The following is a 16,180-nucleotide window of genomic DNA, read 5'->3' as shown; positions in this document are numbered from 1 at the left end:
TCCCAGGGGTGGGTTTCTACCAGTTCTGTCCACCTCTGTAGAACCAGTAGCTCTGAAGAACAGCAGACATAGAACTGGTTCTATGTCTGCTGATGTTTTTGCCCACCAGTCCAGCCGGGCTCTTACCTGACCTTTATTTCCTGATTTTTTCAACTTCAGCTGCTGTGTACAGCTGCAGTTAAGAAAGCAGGAAAAAAGGGCTTTTTGAAAGGTTGCTTCTCTGCACACAGCATTCTGATGACGATTTAACAGGTGTGCAATGGCAGCGTGCAGGAAAGCACATCGTAAATCACCGGACCTCGTATATGACCGAACTAGTAGTTAACACTGTCAGATCTCACCCCTGCACGGTCCCATACATCAAAGACAATGTTGTTGACTATTCATGGCAATAAAAGGATTCCATTTCATTTCTCAAGAATATGTATTACAGAAATAAATGTATCAGAATACCATGAGGAATCCACTGTAGGCTGAAATCAGATATATAAAATGGATTTGGATTATTTTGTAATCTTAAACAGCCTATTAAAAATTGAAATAAGTACTGGGATATGCACAGTGACTGCAATTTTTCTTGACAAGACATTTCATACCATGAAACCAACATTATTTATCATATTGTATACCATCACAGGGAAGTCTTATCCCTCTATTCCATAAGCTAGAAGAAGCTATTGCCTTTACCGATTCAACTGCTGGAAAAGGTTTAAATATGATACAAAGCAATGAAGTCCCATTACTTTTAGAAGCTAATGGCCCTAAGTTTTGGAGGGGTGGTTTGTAAAAGGCTTTGTTGAAGCAAAGTATCTCTTTGAAATTTGGATGGGCAGGCTAAATACAGATTCAATTATTAGCTGGGTTCTCAGAAGATATAGTGTGGCGTGTTGTATTCTAACTCAATACAATGTGTGAACTCAGACATTGTGCTTTGTAAACAATTTGAATTTGATATGATGAACAGATTAGAATAGCTGAACTCTGCTAAGGTAGACCATTACCAATCACTTACTCTATCATTGCACAGAAAATTAGATAGAGGTGCCCATGGTATTACTAGAAGTTAAGATTGTCTCAGAGACTTAAGTTATTTTTTATTCATACTTTAAGACAGGGGGCCCCAACCCCTCAGCCTGTGGCCCACTATCAGGCCTCGATCTTTTCAGAATTGGACCATGGAAGTGCATATGCATGCATCCCCACTTGTGTGAGCAGCAAGCAACCACATGAGCACATGCTCTATTTGTGTGAGTGGCGGGCATGTATGTTCGCTGTTCACACAAATGGAGCTGCGTGTCTGTGCACTTGTTCACTGCGCATGCAGGACGATCCACTCTCCCCCCTCGCCAGTCTGCAAAGTCAAAAATGTTAGGGAAATGTGCATTAATAAACCAGAAGCATTGAAATGCTCCCTATGTACTACCACTGCTCAGCTCAAAAAGGGTCAAAAAAGCCTTGAAAGCTATGGGAATTTCATAAAGAATTATGAAACCAAATGACACTTAGCCAGTTAGAAGAGATTACAACCAAAGATCATTTGTAACCATTTCGTCTCTCTGTAGTGTAGAGGTTTTTCGGATCTGTGTATTTACAGATGCATTCTCTCTCGTGTATCTTTCTTCTTGAAGCAACTACACTGACAACTTAAAGAGAAGATCAATAACAAGCTACCAAAAGAATTATTAATCTTTTTTATTATTATAATGCTTTGTACAGTATAAAAAGAACCTGAGAATCATATTAATAGTGTTCAAGTATTTTAGGTAGTACTAAACATAAGAATGAATTCATAATATGGCTAAAACTGTTACAGTTTTGTAACTAGTTATGTAGCAAAACAAGTCTTTCCCAATACTATACATTTTTCTTTCAAAATCAGCTGCTGCCATCTGGTGTGCATATGCTGGAACTACACAATAATTTACACAGGTATTTAAAGTCCTTTCAATAATAAGTAAAAACGTCCTATGGGCATATATGCTTCTTTCAGAAGCAGCAAAAGTGTAAAGACAATGGAGCTAATGGATTCAAGTCTGCTTCTTTCTTCTTCTTCTTTTGACTGCACACAAGGAAAGCAGCAAAAGTCCTTCTTTCTGCTTTCATCCTGCTCCAAGAGGCTGCACCGATACGACAAGTCTCACAAAGACTCATTTCTGGTGCAGTTTGTGGGAGAGAAAGAAAGACTTTTGCTGCTTCTGCTGCTTTCCTTGCATGAAGCCAAAAGTCTCTCTCTCTCTCTCCCCTCTGAGAAAGGAGCTGGAGATGGTATCTTGCAATCCCAAATAAAGAATGATCAATTGGTAGGAAAACAGGGTGGGGAATTTTCCTGCAGACTTTTGGGGGGATTTTCCCAGGGTCTCTGGTCCCTGGGATTTAAAATTATGAGTTTGGTGGTCCCTGAGGTCTAAAAGGTTGGCGACCCCTGGTCTAAAGGGCCAATAGTTTGATGGCTTGTGAGTACATCATTTATGTGAATGATGCTTACCGTCACTCAGGCTTTAGTTACTTCCTGACAGGATTACTGCAATATGCTTTATGTGAGGCTGTGCTTGAAAAACACTCAGAAACTTCAACTGGTACACAATATATCGGCACATGCAGTTTTGGACACACCAAGTCTTCCTTGCTTTACATCTCTGCCTATGCAGATTCCCATGTATTTATATTTATTTATTACATTTATATGCCATCCATCTCACTACCCAAAGCAATTCTTTGGCATGTGTGTTTCAGATGCAATTCAGGCTGCTGATAATTACTTTGAAAACCAGCATGAGACAGGTTACTAAATATTTTTACACTAAAAATAAAGTGCTATCTCAAAGAATCCTTAATTGTGCTACTGTGACAACAAATCACCATTTGCCTGCATTTTATGATCTCCAAGTTAGAACTAAGCCTCCTTCAATGCTTCCTTCAAGTCCTGTGACTGCTAGGCATCAGTTTTCCATGTCCAGCTAAAGTCCTCTCTGTCTACTTGGGGTTGGACCTCCAAGGTCCCTTCCTGCCTATGATTCTAGTCTATTCTAGAATATTTCCAGGGGTGGGATGCTGTCAGTATAACAACTGGTTCAGTGATTGTGCATGCATGCACTGTGCATGTGTGAACAGCAATGCAAAGAAATCCTTACCTGCTATGTTACTTTGGGGGAGTAACACAGCTGAGTGGCAATCCGCTCTTCCATATTGATCAGCTGGGACAATAAAGGTCAGTACAGCACAGGGGTGGGTGGATGGGCCCACATAATCATCAGAGAGGACCAATTCGCTCCCAGCTGATCTTTGGAGGTAGGGGTTTGCCCGAACTGGTCCGAACCGGCAGAATCCCACCCCTGAATATTTCCACTCGGTGGCTTTTAAGTTTGCTTCTGGGATCATTTGATGGACTGATGCTCCTAGAACTGTCAGGAATTAGGATCTGCCCTTTGTTCATGAAGAGAGATTATGTAGGTCTTTTGCAGCTGCCAGTCCTGTGGATTGGGTAATAGAAAAAGGAGTGTTGAATGTCTTGATGGGGATTCGAAATGCAATTGCAATAGATCGGGTTGTTTTCTAGAGTGAGGCCTGTTCTATTCCCAATGGGTGAAGAAGGATACAGGAAGTTCTTGACTTACCACTATGCAGCCCAAAATCTCTGTTGTTAAATAAGACATTTGTTAAGCAAGTTTTGCCCCATTTTACAACCTTTCTTGCCAGAGTTGTTAAGTGAATCACTGTGTTAGGCTTCAGTGATTCACCACCCAGCGTGAAGGCCGACACATGGTTCGATGCATTGCTGACCTGCTACATTTGTCACGGCCCACAGGACTTCTAATTGGGCCAAGGGCTGTTCAGGCGGCCATTCGGACGATCGCTGGTCGTCGAGTGGCAGCGCGTGACGAACTCCAGCAGGGCAGGGGCTTTCTTCATTGGGTGCACAGTGCAAACTGTTTTGAATGCTGTTGGGGGGTGGCTGTTTCATCAGGCACGTAGTGGTGATTAGTCTCCAGACGGAGAAAAGGCTGTTTGAGAGATCGCTGTTTGAAAGCTCTTGGAAGGTGGCTGCTGACTCGGGGAGGAGTGCTGCAGGGGTGGTGTTGGGTTGGGTTGCACACATAGGGAGCGGAATGGGAGGAGTTGCGATCAGGCCTGTGGGGAGGAGGGGTGGGGAATTAGCCAGGTGGGCAGATGTTAGGTTAATTAGGAAGGGTGGGGTATGTAGATAAGAGGTGGTCAGAGGCAGTTGCTCTCAGCACTGGCTTTATACAGATCTTTTTCTTGTTGTTGCCTATATGGATGGGATGCATTTGCAATAAATCGTTATCTTACCTGCTGACAGTGAGTAATGTGGTTTGTTAATAAAATTCCTAATTGCCCAGGAAGGCTGACACACTGCAGTTATTAAGTTAGTAGCACAGTTCTTAAGTAGGTGAATCTGGCTTCCCCACTGATTTTGCTTGTCAGATGGTTGCAAAAGGGAATCACAGCAACAATCCTAAGAATGAACCAATTGCCAAGCACCTGAATTTCGATCTCATGATCAGGGAAGGCTACAAAGGTCATGTGAAAAATAGTCATAAATCACTTTTTTTTAGTGCTGTTGTAATTTTGAACAGTCATTGAGTGAACTGTTGTAAGCCAAGGACTACCTGTGCTGTTTGGCTTTACCTCTGATTTAGGTCTTAACCATTTTTTAAGAATTCCTTACTATTAGAGCATCAGCACAATATCTAAATTTGCCAAAGCTAGCTAATAATGACAGCATGAGGAATACTTAAGTCAAGTTGTAAATTAAGGATTACCTATAGCAGATCTGGTGAGGGAATTACCAGCTGATGGCTGGGCTAGGACGTATGGTTGATTGTTGAATATTTGACTGGTTAAATGGTGCTCAGATACAGAAAAAAGGGGCGATATGGGAATGAAGACTGATGGCAGAGAGAAGTCATACAGTTGTTATGTGTAACGGAACACAAAAAAGGTAGGCCCCAACGTTTTTGTTACCTTACAACCACAATTGAGCCCAAAATTTGGATTGCTACGCAAGGCAATTGAGTAAGCTGTGCTTTATTTTAGGGTGTTTTTCCAAGGTTGTTAAGTGAATCATGCAGTCATTAAGTGAATCCGGATTCCCCTGTTGCTTTTTGCTTTTCTGCTTTTTGAAAGCTGGCTGGGAAGGTGACAAATGGGGATGGGGATGCTGCAATGGTTATGTGAAAAATGGTCGTAAGTCACTTTTTTCAGCTCTGTTGTAACTTTGAGCAGTCACTAAATGAATGGCTATAAGTTGAAGGCTACCTGTAGTGGAAATGATAGGCTGTTGGTGATGGGCTCTTCTTGGGGAATGAAAAGTCAGTGCTTGAAAGATGCCACATTCCAGGCCCCAGGCCCTGATCTCAAATGTCTGTATCCTTGCTGGAGGTTGTGAGTTTATGTTAATTAATTAATTAAGGACATGGTTCCCATTCATTTTGAGGCAGACCAGCAAAACCTTGCAGTCTAAAACTCTACTGAAGCACAGACATAGTATGGGTGGGGAGCAGAGTGACAAAATGTGTCATCATGTAAACTTTGTTAACTTATAAACTTGCAAGTAGTTTTAAGGTGCAAAAATGTATTTATTTATGTTTTATTATTTATTTATTAAATTTATATGCTGTCCATCTCCCCTATAAGGTAACTCTGGGTGGCTAATTTATGCCATCACATCATTGAATGTGTGTAATAACTTTTCCACCATCATGGTTATTTGTGGATATCTTGCTTGCAATCAAGCAAGGAATCAAACTTACAGACTTCTTTACTTTTCTAAGCCTCTTCCCCAAAACTAATATCCCCCCTTCAGAAAAATTTCCATTTTATCATTTTGTTTCACCATAGTCCTAAGCACTAAAAAAATATGTTAGTGTCAATACCTGCCCTGAATAGCTATTTAATCCCTAAGGCCTAAGCCACTGATTTAGGTTCCATAATGTCTAACTAGCTCCACCCTGCTGCTCCCATTTTAACAAAAGGAGCCAAGAACATTAAAATTCTGTTCTCAACATAGCACGTATTCTGACTCTGACGACCATTAATCATTTCAATGTAGACTTATATCCTAATTTAATCTTGCATTTCATAAGAACAAGCCTATCCTTTTTCAAAATTCTCTGAGGCATGTAGACATTTTCATGGATAGATATTTCAGATCTGAAAATAGGACACAAAATCAGGTACTGCAAATAAAACTGCAACTGTAGAGATGTTTGTATAGCTTTGTTTGTTCATAATATCCTGGGGATCCACTCTAGCTCTGAAGTCAAGCCACGTGCATACAGATTTTGACATATCTGCGAATCCTTTCTTGAAATCCAGCCACTTTACAATGTTAAGAAAAAGTGAATAGTTCAAGCCAAATGTATAAGATGGGGATATTTTAATTTTCCATTTATAAAAGGAGTCCTTCTCCTCCTGCTCTAGCATATTTCCAGAGAATATTTCTTCTAGCATTTTTACAACTGAAACATATCCAAGAATTTAACAAGCTGCTCTTGTTCCGAGTCTTTAAACAAATGATATTTAGGAGTAAAAACTTGAGGCATTATTTAGCAACTGTTATTAAAAGTTATTCTATTCTATTCTATTCTATTCTATTCTATTCTATTCTATTCTATTCTATTCTATTCTATTCTATTCTATTCTATTCTATTCTATTCTATTCCATTCCATTCCATTCCCTTTCCATTATTTGTCCAATCCTTCTGCAGACACTTGGGAGGGCCATATTAATACCTTACCTCAGCGAGCATCCTCCAGAAGTCCATCTCATCCATCTAAACGAGGGCCATTAAACTCGTGGCCTGAATGCATCACATGCTGGCCACACCCATGCCTGAGGAAAAAAGTTGTGATACATCACGTGACGCTGCTGTGAGGACATGAGTTTGACACCGCTGATCTAAACTATCCGGAGAGTGCCGGAGGAATGACATCTGTCTTACAATGGGATACTCTGTAAACAGAATCAGTATTTCCTTCCTTCCTTCCTTCCTCCCTCCCTCCCTCTTCTCCATTGCCAGTCAGCTCTAAGAACCAGACTTATGACCAGTGAATAAAACTCTCTTCACTTTCTCTAAATCTTTGGCTTGACTGTAGATTACCAATGTTTAATATAGAATATAAGCAGAACAAATCCTCCTCAAAAGAAAAATAATACTTCATTATTTGAAAAAAAAAATAAAACAAGGAAAACAATTCTTGCCCACAATTGATACATACTAGAAAAAAAGATATAGTGTATATATTTTGTTTATAATCAAGAAATAATTTATTGCAGCAGGAACAAAAAGTGGAAGGTTCTTTTTGAATATAAATGTCAAACCAGGAAATTTTATAATAATTGACTGATGGGCATGGTAACTTTTTGGGGGACAGTTAACAGCTGGTTGAAATATGGAAACAGAAAAGCGACAATTCAAGGGGTCTACTCTTCTGAAGATCTCCTGATCTTTTTCAATAATAGATATAATTTGGATTTTAAACAATTTGGCTACTAAGACTCTTAGAGATTCTTTCAAAGACTTTTTCAAACTATAATCCATTTGGTTTTTAAAAGAAAATTTAGTAGTTTTAGATGGTGTATTGCTCTGTATTGCTACAGAGAGAAGCAATAATGGAGAATTGTCAAAATAAATTGAATCTGGGTTCTTCATTGACTTTCTCAGGTCAAAATGACACCTGAACACGGCAACTGTCATAAATATAAGTCAGTTGCCAGGCATCTAAATTTTGGTCTCCTGACTATGGGGATGCTGCACGGTCGTTAAGTGTGAAAAACATTCATAAATCATTATTTTCTGTGCTGTTGTAATTTCTAATTGTCACTAAATGTACTGCTATAAGTCAAAGACTACCTGAATGTGAAAATTCAGCCATTATCGATTGAGTATATTTGCCACCCACCTCGCCACACCTCTGTGAGGCTTCAACATTAAAAGCAATAAAACTGTGAAAAGTAGATATTTCTAAAAACAATAAAAAACAAAAGACGGGAAGAGAGGGATGAGGATTCATGGAGTGGGAGAGGGTTGGTTGTGCTATGATTATGGTTGTACCATTATGGTTGGTATGCCATGGTTACAGTATAGTATATTTGAAGCAAGTCAGTGTCATTGATTGTTCATTATTAACAGTTTAATCTTAGTAACACTGACACTTTCACAGCCCATAGGTTTTGATAGGTGCAGCAGAGAATGGATCAAGATTGAGTGATTAAAGTTGTAGACTTTACTTGTGAGCAGAGTAGGGAGAAGTTGTTAAGAGCTCCTGAACTTTGAAATCTAGTGCACATAACCGAGCAGAGGAGTTCCTTCTACAAATATTTTATTCAGGTTCAGCGGTGCATTTCAGGTTTGTCCTATCTCACAGAAAGAAATGAAAAGCGATTAAACAGATTATGGGTTGTGACAATTTTGTGTCTGCGTGGCTATGTATTATTTTTTGTTTGTTTGTTTATAATATTAAATATAAAAAATACAAAAACAAATAGTAGGAAAAATAAGAAGAGGGACACGGGAAGAGAAAGAGTACAGAAAAAAGGGGAAAAGAAAGAAAAGGCATTGATTTCCGACTCCCTTTGGTGCAGTGGAATAAGACAGTAACATCCAACCTTGACTTTTTACTTTTTACATAGTAGTATAAACTAGCCATTTCTATATCAATAAATCTATCTAATCAGTAAAATCCAAAATCAAAGTTTCATTTTTTCCTACCTCAAGCACAAAGTCCAGAAGCAGTTTCCAAGTAAAAACAAACATTTTTTTTTCTTTTATCAAAGCAGTCAATTTAGCTACCTCTGCTTACTCCATCAACTTTTGCCGTCATTCATTTTTCCATTGTGAGGACCAAAGTGTTGATTACGATACATAGAAAGCCTGGAAAATTGTTGAACCGTGACTTCACAAAGTACAGATTGTGGAAGAGATGCTATTGATGCCTTCTCTCAGTACCTGAAGACCAGGCTTCAGCTAAATGTTGGCAAGATTGAGTGGATTTGGGTTTTGGAGCCTCCTCTATCTGATGATTTATCATTTTTCAATAGGATTGCATTGCTTGAAACAGATCCAGTATCCAATCTAGGGATTCTTCTGGACTCTTGACTCCTGCTCAAAGAGCACATGGCAGCCATGGCCCAGAACAGATGGACACACATTAACAAGTAGTTGGAAATTTCTTCAACAAAAAGGAAACCATGTGCTAAGAAAACTTTCCTTAAAAAGATTGTAACGATTTAGTCAGTTAAATAAATTTGAAGAATTAATACAGTATAAGTATTTACAAAGGCAACATTTAGTGGTCCTCTCAAAGAAAGGATTAGTCATTGAAAATTTGCAAAATGGAAGTGGAGTCATTGACTGCAATAGGCAGGCATAGACACTGAATAAAGTAAATTATGCTCACCATAATTTATATCCCATTTTCGAACCAAAATAATCTAGAAGTAAAGACCACCTTGAATCAAATTTCACATTTCATAGCAATTTCACATTTCATAGCAGTCATCTTTTGGATTTTTTCCTCAACTTTTTCATAACTATGGATGTCCAGATGCTTTTTTCATCCCAATACTATTCAAACGCAATGTCTATGGAGATGGTCAGTCATCGCCGCGGTTGTCCCAAAGGTACTTTTTCAAGAGGCAACTGGACCTTTTAGGTTTTTTTTGAAGATAGCAAAGTCCACACTTTGGACAGACAGGACTCCTGGTTTAAAAGAAGGGTCAAAGAGGCCAAAATTGAACAGCCCTCTCTCAACAGATGGGGAGGGATTCATCATCTATCTCCAGTCAACACAATCCTTTCTACAGTTCCATGAAGGCTCCACATCCATTTGCATCTGATGACACAGAAACCTCCAGATGACCATAACCCACTAAAAGTATGCAAATGACTATCTGCAAGGAGTATAAATCCTTCCATTCCCCACCATGCAGTCAGAGCTGAAGAAGCTTTTTGGATGAGAAGCAAAACGTCTTCAAAGAAAAACCAGAAAGTCCAGTTACCTCTTGAAAAAGCATCTTTGGGACAAACATGATCTACTTACCTTTTTTAGATCGGTCATAGTTGACTGCTATGACTATGCTTTGAAGATAGATTTATTATCTCATGAAGCATTAATTGAGGATGACAACTGTCATACAAAACTCCCAGGGGCAGAAAGTTAAACTTTTACTGTAGTAAAATATACAGTATATAAATTCTTAAACCCATGACTTTTACGGCAATTAAACCAACCGTGCAGCAATGTCAAGCTTCTGGAAACTATTCCAGTTCAAAGGCTATCTTTGCTCAATCAGTAAACTATAAACCGGTCACTCATATTTTTAGCTCATCTCTTATTCCACTCTCATGTAGTACCTTAGCAGCCCACTATTAAAACGAGGCTAAATTAATTATGGAGTATTGCATTATGACCATGAGGCAAAACTTCTGTTTTTAAATTTAGGTTTTATTTTATTGTATAAAATACAAAGAAGGGGTGGGGGGAGGGAAAGGGAGCCGGGAAAAGGGGGTGTGGAATACAAGGGGCAAGAGAAAAAGGGGCATTGTCTTCCAACTCTTCTTAGCACTGCACACGATAAATACACTCCAACCTCAAGTCTTTGCTTTTATACATTAATATGTAACAGCAAAACCTCCTTTTTAACACATACGCTTATGTACGTCTGCCGGTGCAATCCGAAGCTGCCTAAATAATACTTTGAGTTAAAAAATAAAATAAAAAGTCCAATATTTTTTTGGAGACCATTATCTATAAACGTTGGAAAACACAGTGCGAACATATCTGGATTGCAAAGAATGTGGGAGACCCCGCCCCCAAGTCGGCAACTCAGAGATTGCAAAAAGAGCCAAACGCTTGACTGCAATATCGGGGTTCTCCGTAGTTTGCAATACGCGTAATAGTACAACCGCCCCCTCCCCCGGGCGGACGCCCTCGTATTTGGCTGAGAGGAGACCCTCATCAACTGCCGAACCAGGACGCGCACGCTTTACATCCCGCGCGCACATATTATCCTCCTCCGGCTCTGGCGCGCGACGGCCCCGCCTTCCCCACCAGGAGCCCCACCCACTTCTCCATCTCTCTTTCCCTCCTCTCGCAAAGGCGGGTGGGAGGGTGAGGAGAGAGGGAGAGAGAGAGAGAGAGAGAGATGTGGCGGTGGGGGGGTGGGGTTTCGGGGAATGGAATTGAGCTCTCCGCGAGTCGAGACAGACGCGCCGAACGGCCAATGGGCGCGCGCTCTGCCTTCTCCGAGAGGAGGGGAGTATCCAGGGGCTGTGCCCAATGAGGCGGCGACCGGAGCGGGACTTCCTTCAGGGATCCCGCTAGAAGAAGAGAGAGAGAGGGAGAGAGAGAGAAAGCAGCCCGGCAGCAGAGGTGACACGTAAGTGCGGAGATTGAATGGTGTCCCCCCCACAAAAAGCGAAGGCGGAGAACCGGAGAAGAAAAGCTTCCTTTTGGGGCAGTTTAGCAACAACAACAACACACATACACACACACAAAGTAACTTTGACGGGAAAAGGCTCTATATTGAAGAGCCTCCTTGCCTTGGTCGAAGAGACTCTCTCGCCTTCCACCCATCCCTGCCGAAGCGAGTGGGGGGGAGGGGGTGCTGGGCAGAAGAGCCCCTCCAGACCGTCCCTTGCAGCAACGCTGGCTGATGGTTCACCTTGAAATCGGCAGAAGAATTGGTGAAGCAAGGACGAGCCTGCCTGGAGATGTCCCGTTTCTTCTGAACTTGCATCTTCTCCGAGCCGTGCTTGGGGACTCCTTCCTTTCGGATGCCCGGCTGAACCGACCCTGCCTTCGCCTGATCTCGGTCTCCTGGGAACCTGCAGCTCTTGCCAAGCTGGCTTGCCTATCTATGACCTTGAATTCCTGGCAGGGGTTGTAATAAGCTGGTTGTAGGTTTACACCAGGGCCTATGGCAGCAGCTGTGCCAGGACTTCCTAGTCCCTGAGGTCTCTTCCCTGGTTCATGTTGTGGCCTGAGGCAGCTGAAGTCCTAGGTGGACCTCGACTTGGATTCCCACCTCCAAGGTAGGGACTATGGGAAACGGGATGTGTTCCCGAAAACAGAAGCGGATCCTCCAGTCTCTCTTGCTCCTCACCGTGGTGTTTGGCTTCATCTATGGGGCGATGCTGTACTATGAGTTGCAGAACCAGCTGAGGAAGGCTGAGGCTGTGGCCCTCAAGTACCAGCAGCACCAAGAGTCCCTCTCAGCACAGTTGCAAGGTAAAGGTTGCTTTGGTTCCTCCTACCTTGGAGAGCTCCTTCAGAAGCTCCACCTGCTTCCCACCTGGTGACTTGGGCTGTGTTCCTCATTGCACCAGGCAGAGGCTTCACCATAGTTTGCTGACCGGCCTCTCAATTGATTAACCCAAAGCCAAATGACTTAGTGTGAGAACTTACTCCTTTGAGGTTTTGGGTCCCAGCAGGTGTGTTAGTCTTGTGAGGTTGCGGACACCAGTGTTGAAATTAACAACCATAGAAAACAACAACCAACCTGTGCACAAGCACCTTTTTGTTGGCTTGGTTACAAATTAGTGTTTTCTGTTAAGTTCTAATTGGTTATTCTTTTACATTAGTGGAGTTGAGGGCATAGTGAAATTGCATGTAGCAGACTGTATATAGCCTTTGATAGACATAATTCAGAGGTCAGATCAATCTTTTGAAGTGTTCAGCTTAGTTCCACTTGAAAATGACAATGGAATCTGTAACATCTAGAAATTTGGATTCTCTTTTAGAATCATCTTGATAACTGTCATATCTTACAATAGACAAGACGTTAAATTATCTCTGTATTGTGTAAGAATTGCCATTGATTAGCACTAATTAGCTAATGTAGTTTCTTTAATAGGTAAAAGATGCTTTCAAGTTGAGCTTGACTTCTTGAGGATACAGAATACTGTATTCATGCAATTTTCTGGACACATAATAGGAATAATTTGCAACTGCTTTCTTATTTTTACTTTATAGTCTAGCCAACAGCTCTAAAATTGCTAAGTTATCTCCTGCTCAAGTCCCTTGCAGCGCCAAGCAGTGTTGAAAAATCATACTTTTTCTGATCAGCCAAGATAGACTAGGTACTGCCATCTGCTGAAGAATTGTTATAATTATATGATGCCAAAATACTTAATTGATAGCGGACAACATCTTTGTTGCTGAATATTCTATTCTTATGAAATATACATCTCTACATTGCCGTCTTTGGAGCTCTCTGAGCTTGGTTGTTTACTTGCAAGCATTTCATTATCCAAGTAGATACCATTACCAGTGTACAGGTAGTTCTCGAGTTATGACCACAACTGAGTTCAACATTTATGTTGCTAAGTGAAACATTTCTTAAGTGAGTTTGCCCATTTTACGACTTTTCTTGCCACAGTTGTTGAGTGAATTACTGCATTTGTTAAGTTAGTAACACAGTTGTTAAGTGAATCTGGATTCCCCATTGACTTCTTGTTGGAAAGTCCCAAAAACTGATCACATGCAGGGACCCTGCAGCCATCATAAATATGAACCAGTTGCCAAGCATCTGAATTTTGATCATGTGACCATAGGGATGCTGCAATGGCCGTAAGTGAGAAAAATAGTCATAAATCACCTTTTTCAGAGCCAGTTCATTGTAACGTTGAACTGTCACTAAATGAACTGTTTTAAGTTGAAGACTACCTCCGCCCTCTCTTTCTCTCTCTTCTCTCTCCCTCTCCTCCCTCTCCCTCTCCTGGTCTCTCTGTACTTTCTGGATAATGCAGAGTTCTCAGGAACACAAAAACTAGTGATCTTGGAACTAGCCTGCCATAAAAAATGTATAAGTTAAATTTTGCGGGAAAATGTTTAAGAAGATCCTCAGAAGAAATTGAATATATATAATTTTTTATTTATTTATAAATCAACAATCAAATAAGGTGGGAAACAGATCAGTTTGCTTCTCATGTCATCCATCCTGCTAAATTTAACTTTATTTTTAAATTTATTTGATCCTTGCTATTGTGGTTTGTGAATACTGAGTTGTGGTTTGGTAGAAATCCACCCAGTTGTAATTCATTCAATAAAAAGGTTATTCATCTCATGAGAAGCATTTCTCCTATAGCCTTTTCTAGATGATTGAACCAGACCAGCAATCCAAGTTCAACAATTCCGGATATTGCCCAGTGCTGCACTATATACTCTAAGGCAGGGGTGTCCAACCTTGGCAACTTTAAGACTTGTGGACTTTAACTCCCAGAATTCCTCAGCCAGGCTTCTGGGAGTTGAAGTCCACAAGTCTTAAGGTTGCCAAGGTTGCACATCCCTGCTCTAAGGCTTTAAAAGTTGCAATCCATTGATTTGGCCTGGAAATGTACAAGAAACTAATGAAGCAACTTCAATATAGGCCTTATTTTACCCTGCAGGGATTAATCTAGCAATAATCTGTCATATCAGCTGCATCTTCCAGGTAATCTCTAAAGGTAGGCCCAAGTAGAGTCTACTTCAGTAGACCAATTGAGTGATCAAATTGTGAGTTACTGACATTTCTATAATATTTTGCACTAGGGATTAATAACATATTCCTCTTCAGATGTTTTCAATCTCCAATTTCCCTCTATCCTGGCTCGCATGTTTAAAAGCAAGGGAGTTGCTCCAAATATATGGAGACTCAGATCCATTATACATAACTGCTTAAAAATAAGGCTTGTTAAATTGAATCAGATATTTAAATGAACATGCGCTTATTTTTAGATGTATAATACATTATTGCATCATTACTTTAGAATTTATGAGATTATGAATTCAAATTAAAGAAATAAATACATGTTTTATAATTGTGAATCATCAGATATTTAGCCATTTAAAAAGAGGCATGTTGAAATAAGATTTCATCCAGATTTCCTGAAGTATTTAAGCCAAGTCAATCTCCTAGAAAGAAAATACGGTTCTAGTGATCAATTTTTCTTGTTGGCTAATGACATAATGCTATAATGAAAGATTGTTAATCTCTAATGCATTCGTGAAAATTAATGTTCCATAAAGCAATGTTGAGAAGTAGAATCTAAAAGCATATTTACATTGGAATTTTGGAATTGGGATGTTGAAATTTCCATTTAATACTGACATAATGGATATAAACATTGATATCCCATCTTGTGAAAATCAATTGTGTTAGAGATGAATATTGGAAATGCATTTTTGGAGGTCATAACATACAGTAATTCATATTGTTAAAGCTTTCATTATTAGAGCCATATTAGTAATTATTGTAATTTTCAGCCCTTATATATATTGTATAGAGCTGTTTTTCCAAAAACATTGATACAGAATATCAATTTTGTTACCAGTAGATCTGAAAATTGTTACATCTGTTTCTATTGCAATCCAGTTAAAAAGTTAATCCATGAGTTTTCAATTTTTTTTAATGTAACTATCCATAGACATACATTCTTCATAAAAATGATGTTTCTGACTATGTTCTGACAGCCTGATTGTGTAGATTGGCAGTAGGGCACCTGCAACATTCCTATGTTACATCTGCAAGACCTTAGAATTAAATAAACATAACTTTAAAATTACTAGAATTCCATGAGATAATCACATTTTGGCTTTCTTCACAAGCTCTTACTTAAGACAAGTATAGTAAAAGGATTTTGTATTCTATTGCAGTCAATCTCCAAGCCAGATATCAACATCTTAAAGATTTTGGGTGAATTCTTTTGGGAAGTTGATGTTATCATAAAAAGGACACAAGTAAAGGACACAGAGTAGGAGCACGCTCACAGGGTAAGGTCCAGATTTCCAAGTCTAGTCCATCCAGCTAAGCAAGTCCATAAAGCAGAATCCAGGCACACAACACTTGGCAGTCCTCGGGGCAAAAACAGGGCAAAGACAAGGCAAGAGGCAGTTGTAAAGGCAAAGCAAAGGTCCAAAAGCAGTCCACAAGACAAGGGCAAGGTCCAAGACAAAAAAATAGAAAGCAGTCCTCAAGGCTAGGCAAAGCAAAAGGCGAAAAGGAGTCTTCAAAGCAAGGCATGGCAAAAGACATGAGTCAAAGCCGGGCTAGTGTAAGCCAAAACAAACAATTGTTTCTGACAATTGTAAGACTGTTGTCAAAGACTAACTCCCCATGGCTTCTCCTTAAGTCACTCCACTCCAGGTATTCCCAGGTATTCCCTATGAGGAGAAGTGG

At 40.1% G+C, this 16,180-nt stretch overlaps 1 protein-coding gene across 6 annotated transcripts in view; it reads left to right on the top strand.

The window, feature by feature from the left end:
• The first annotated feature begins 11,350 nt into the window (after positions 1-11,350).
• The window catches only part of GOLIM4 (golgi integral membrane protein 4), a 65,438-nt gene continuing 60,608 nt past the window's right edge, over positions 11,351-16,180 (top strand). For 3 of the 6 annotated variants that reach the window (XM_087933411.1, XM_087933409.1, XM_087933408.1), the window contains exons 1-2: positions 11,931-12,252; positions 14,412-14,468. In XM_087933411.1, the coding sequence (XP_087789537.1) occupies positions 12,066-12,252; positions 14,412-14,468 (244 nt within the window). In that variant the 5' untranslated portion in view covers positions 11,931-12,065. Of the gene's footprint in view, positions 12,253-14,411; positions 14,469-16,180 lie in introns of all 6 variants that reach the window. The other 3 variants (XM_026705804.2, XM_026705803.2, XM_026705802.2) reach the window with 1 other exon arrangement.

The sequence above is a fragment of the Pseudonaja textilis genome, chromosome 4, assembly GCF_049901715.1.
Source record: "Pseudonaja textilis isolate UNSWEBS1 chromosome 4, rPseTex1.2, whole genome shotgun sequence".
Classification (NCBI taxonomy): domain Eukaryota; kingdom Metazoa; phylum Chordata; class Lepidosauria; order Squamata; family Elapidae; genus Pseudonaja; species Pseudonaja textilis.
Note: the sequence above shows the minus strand (reverse complement) of the source record. Positions and strands in the feature narration are given on the sequence as shown.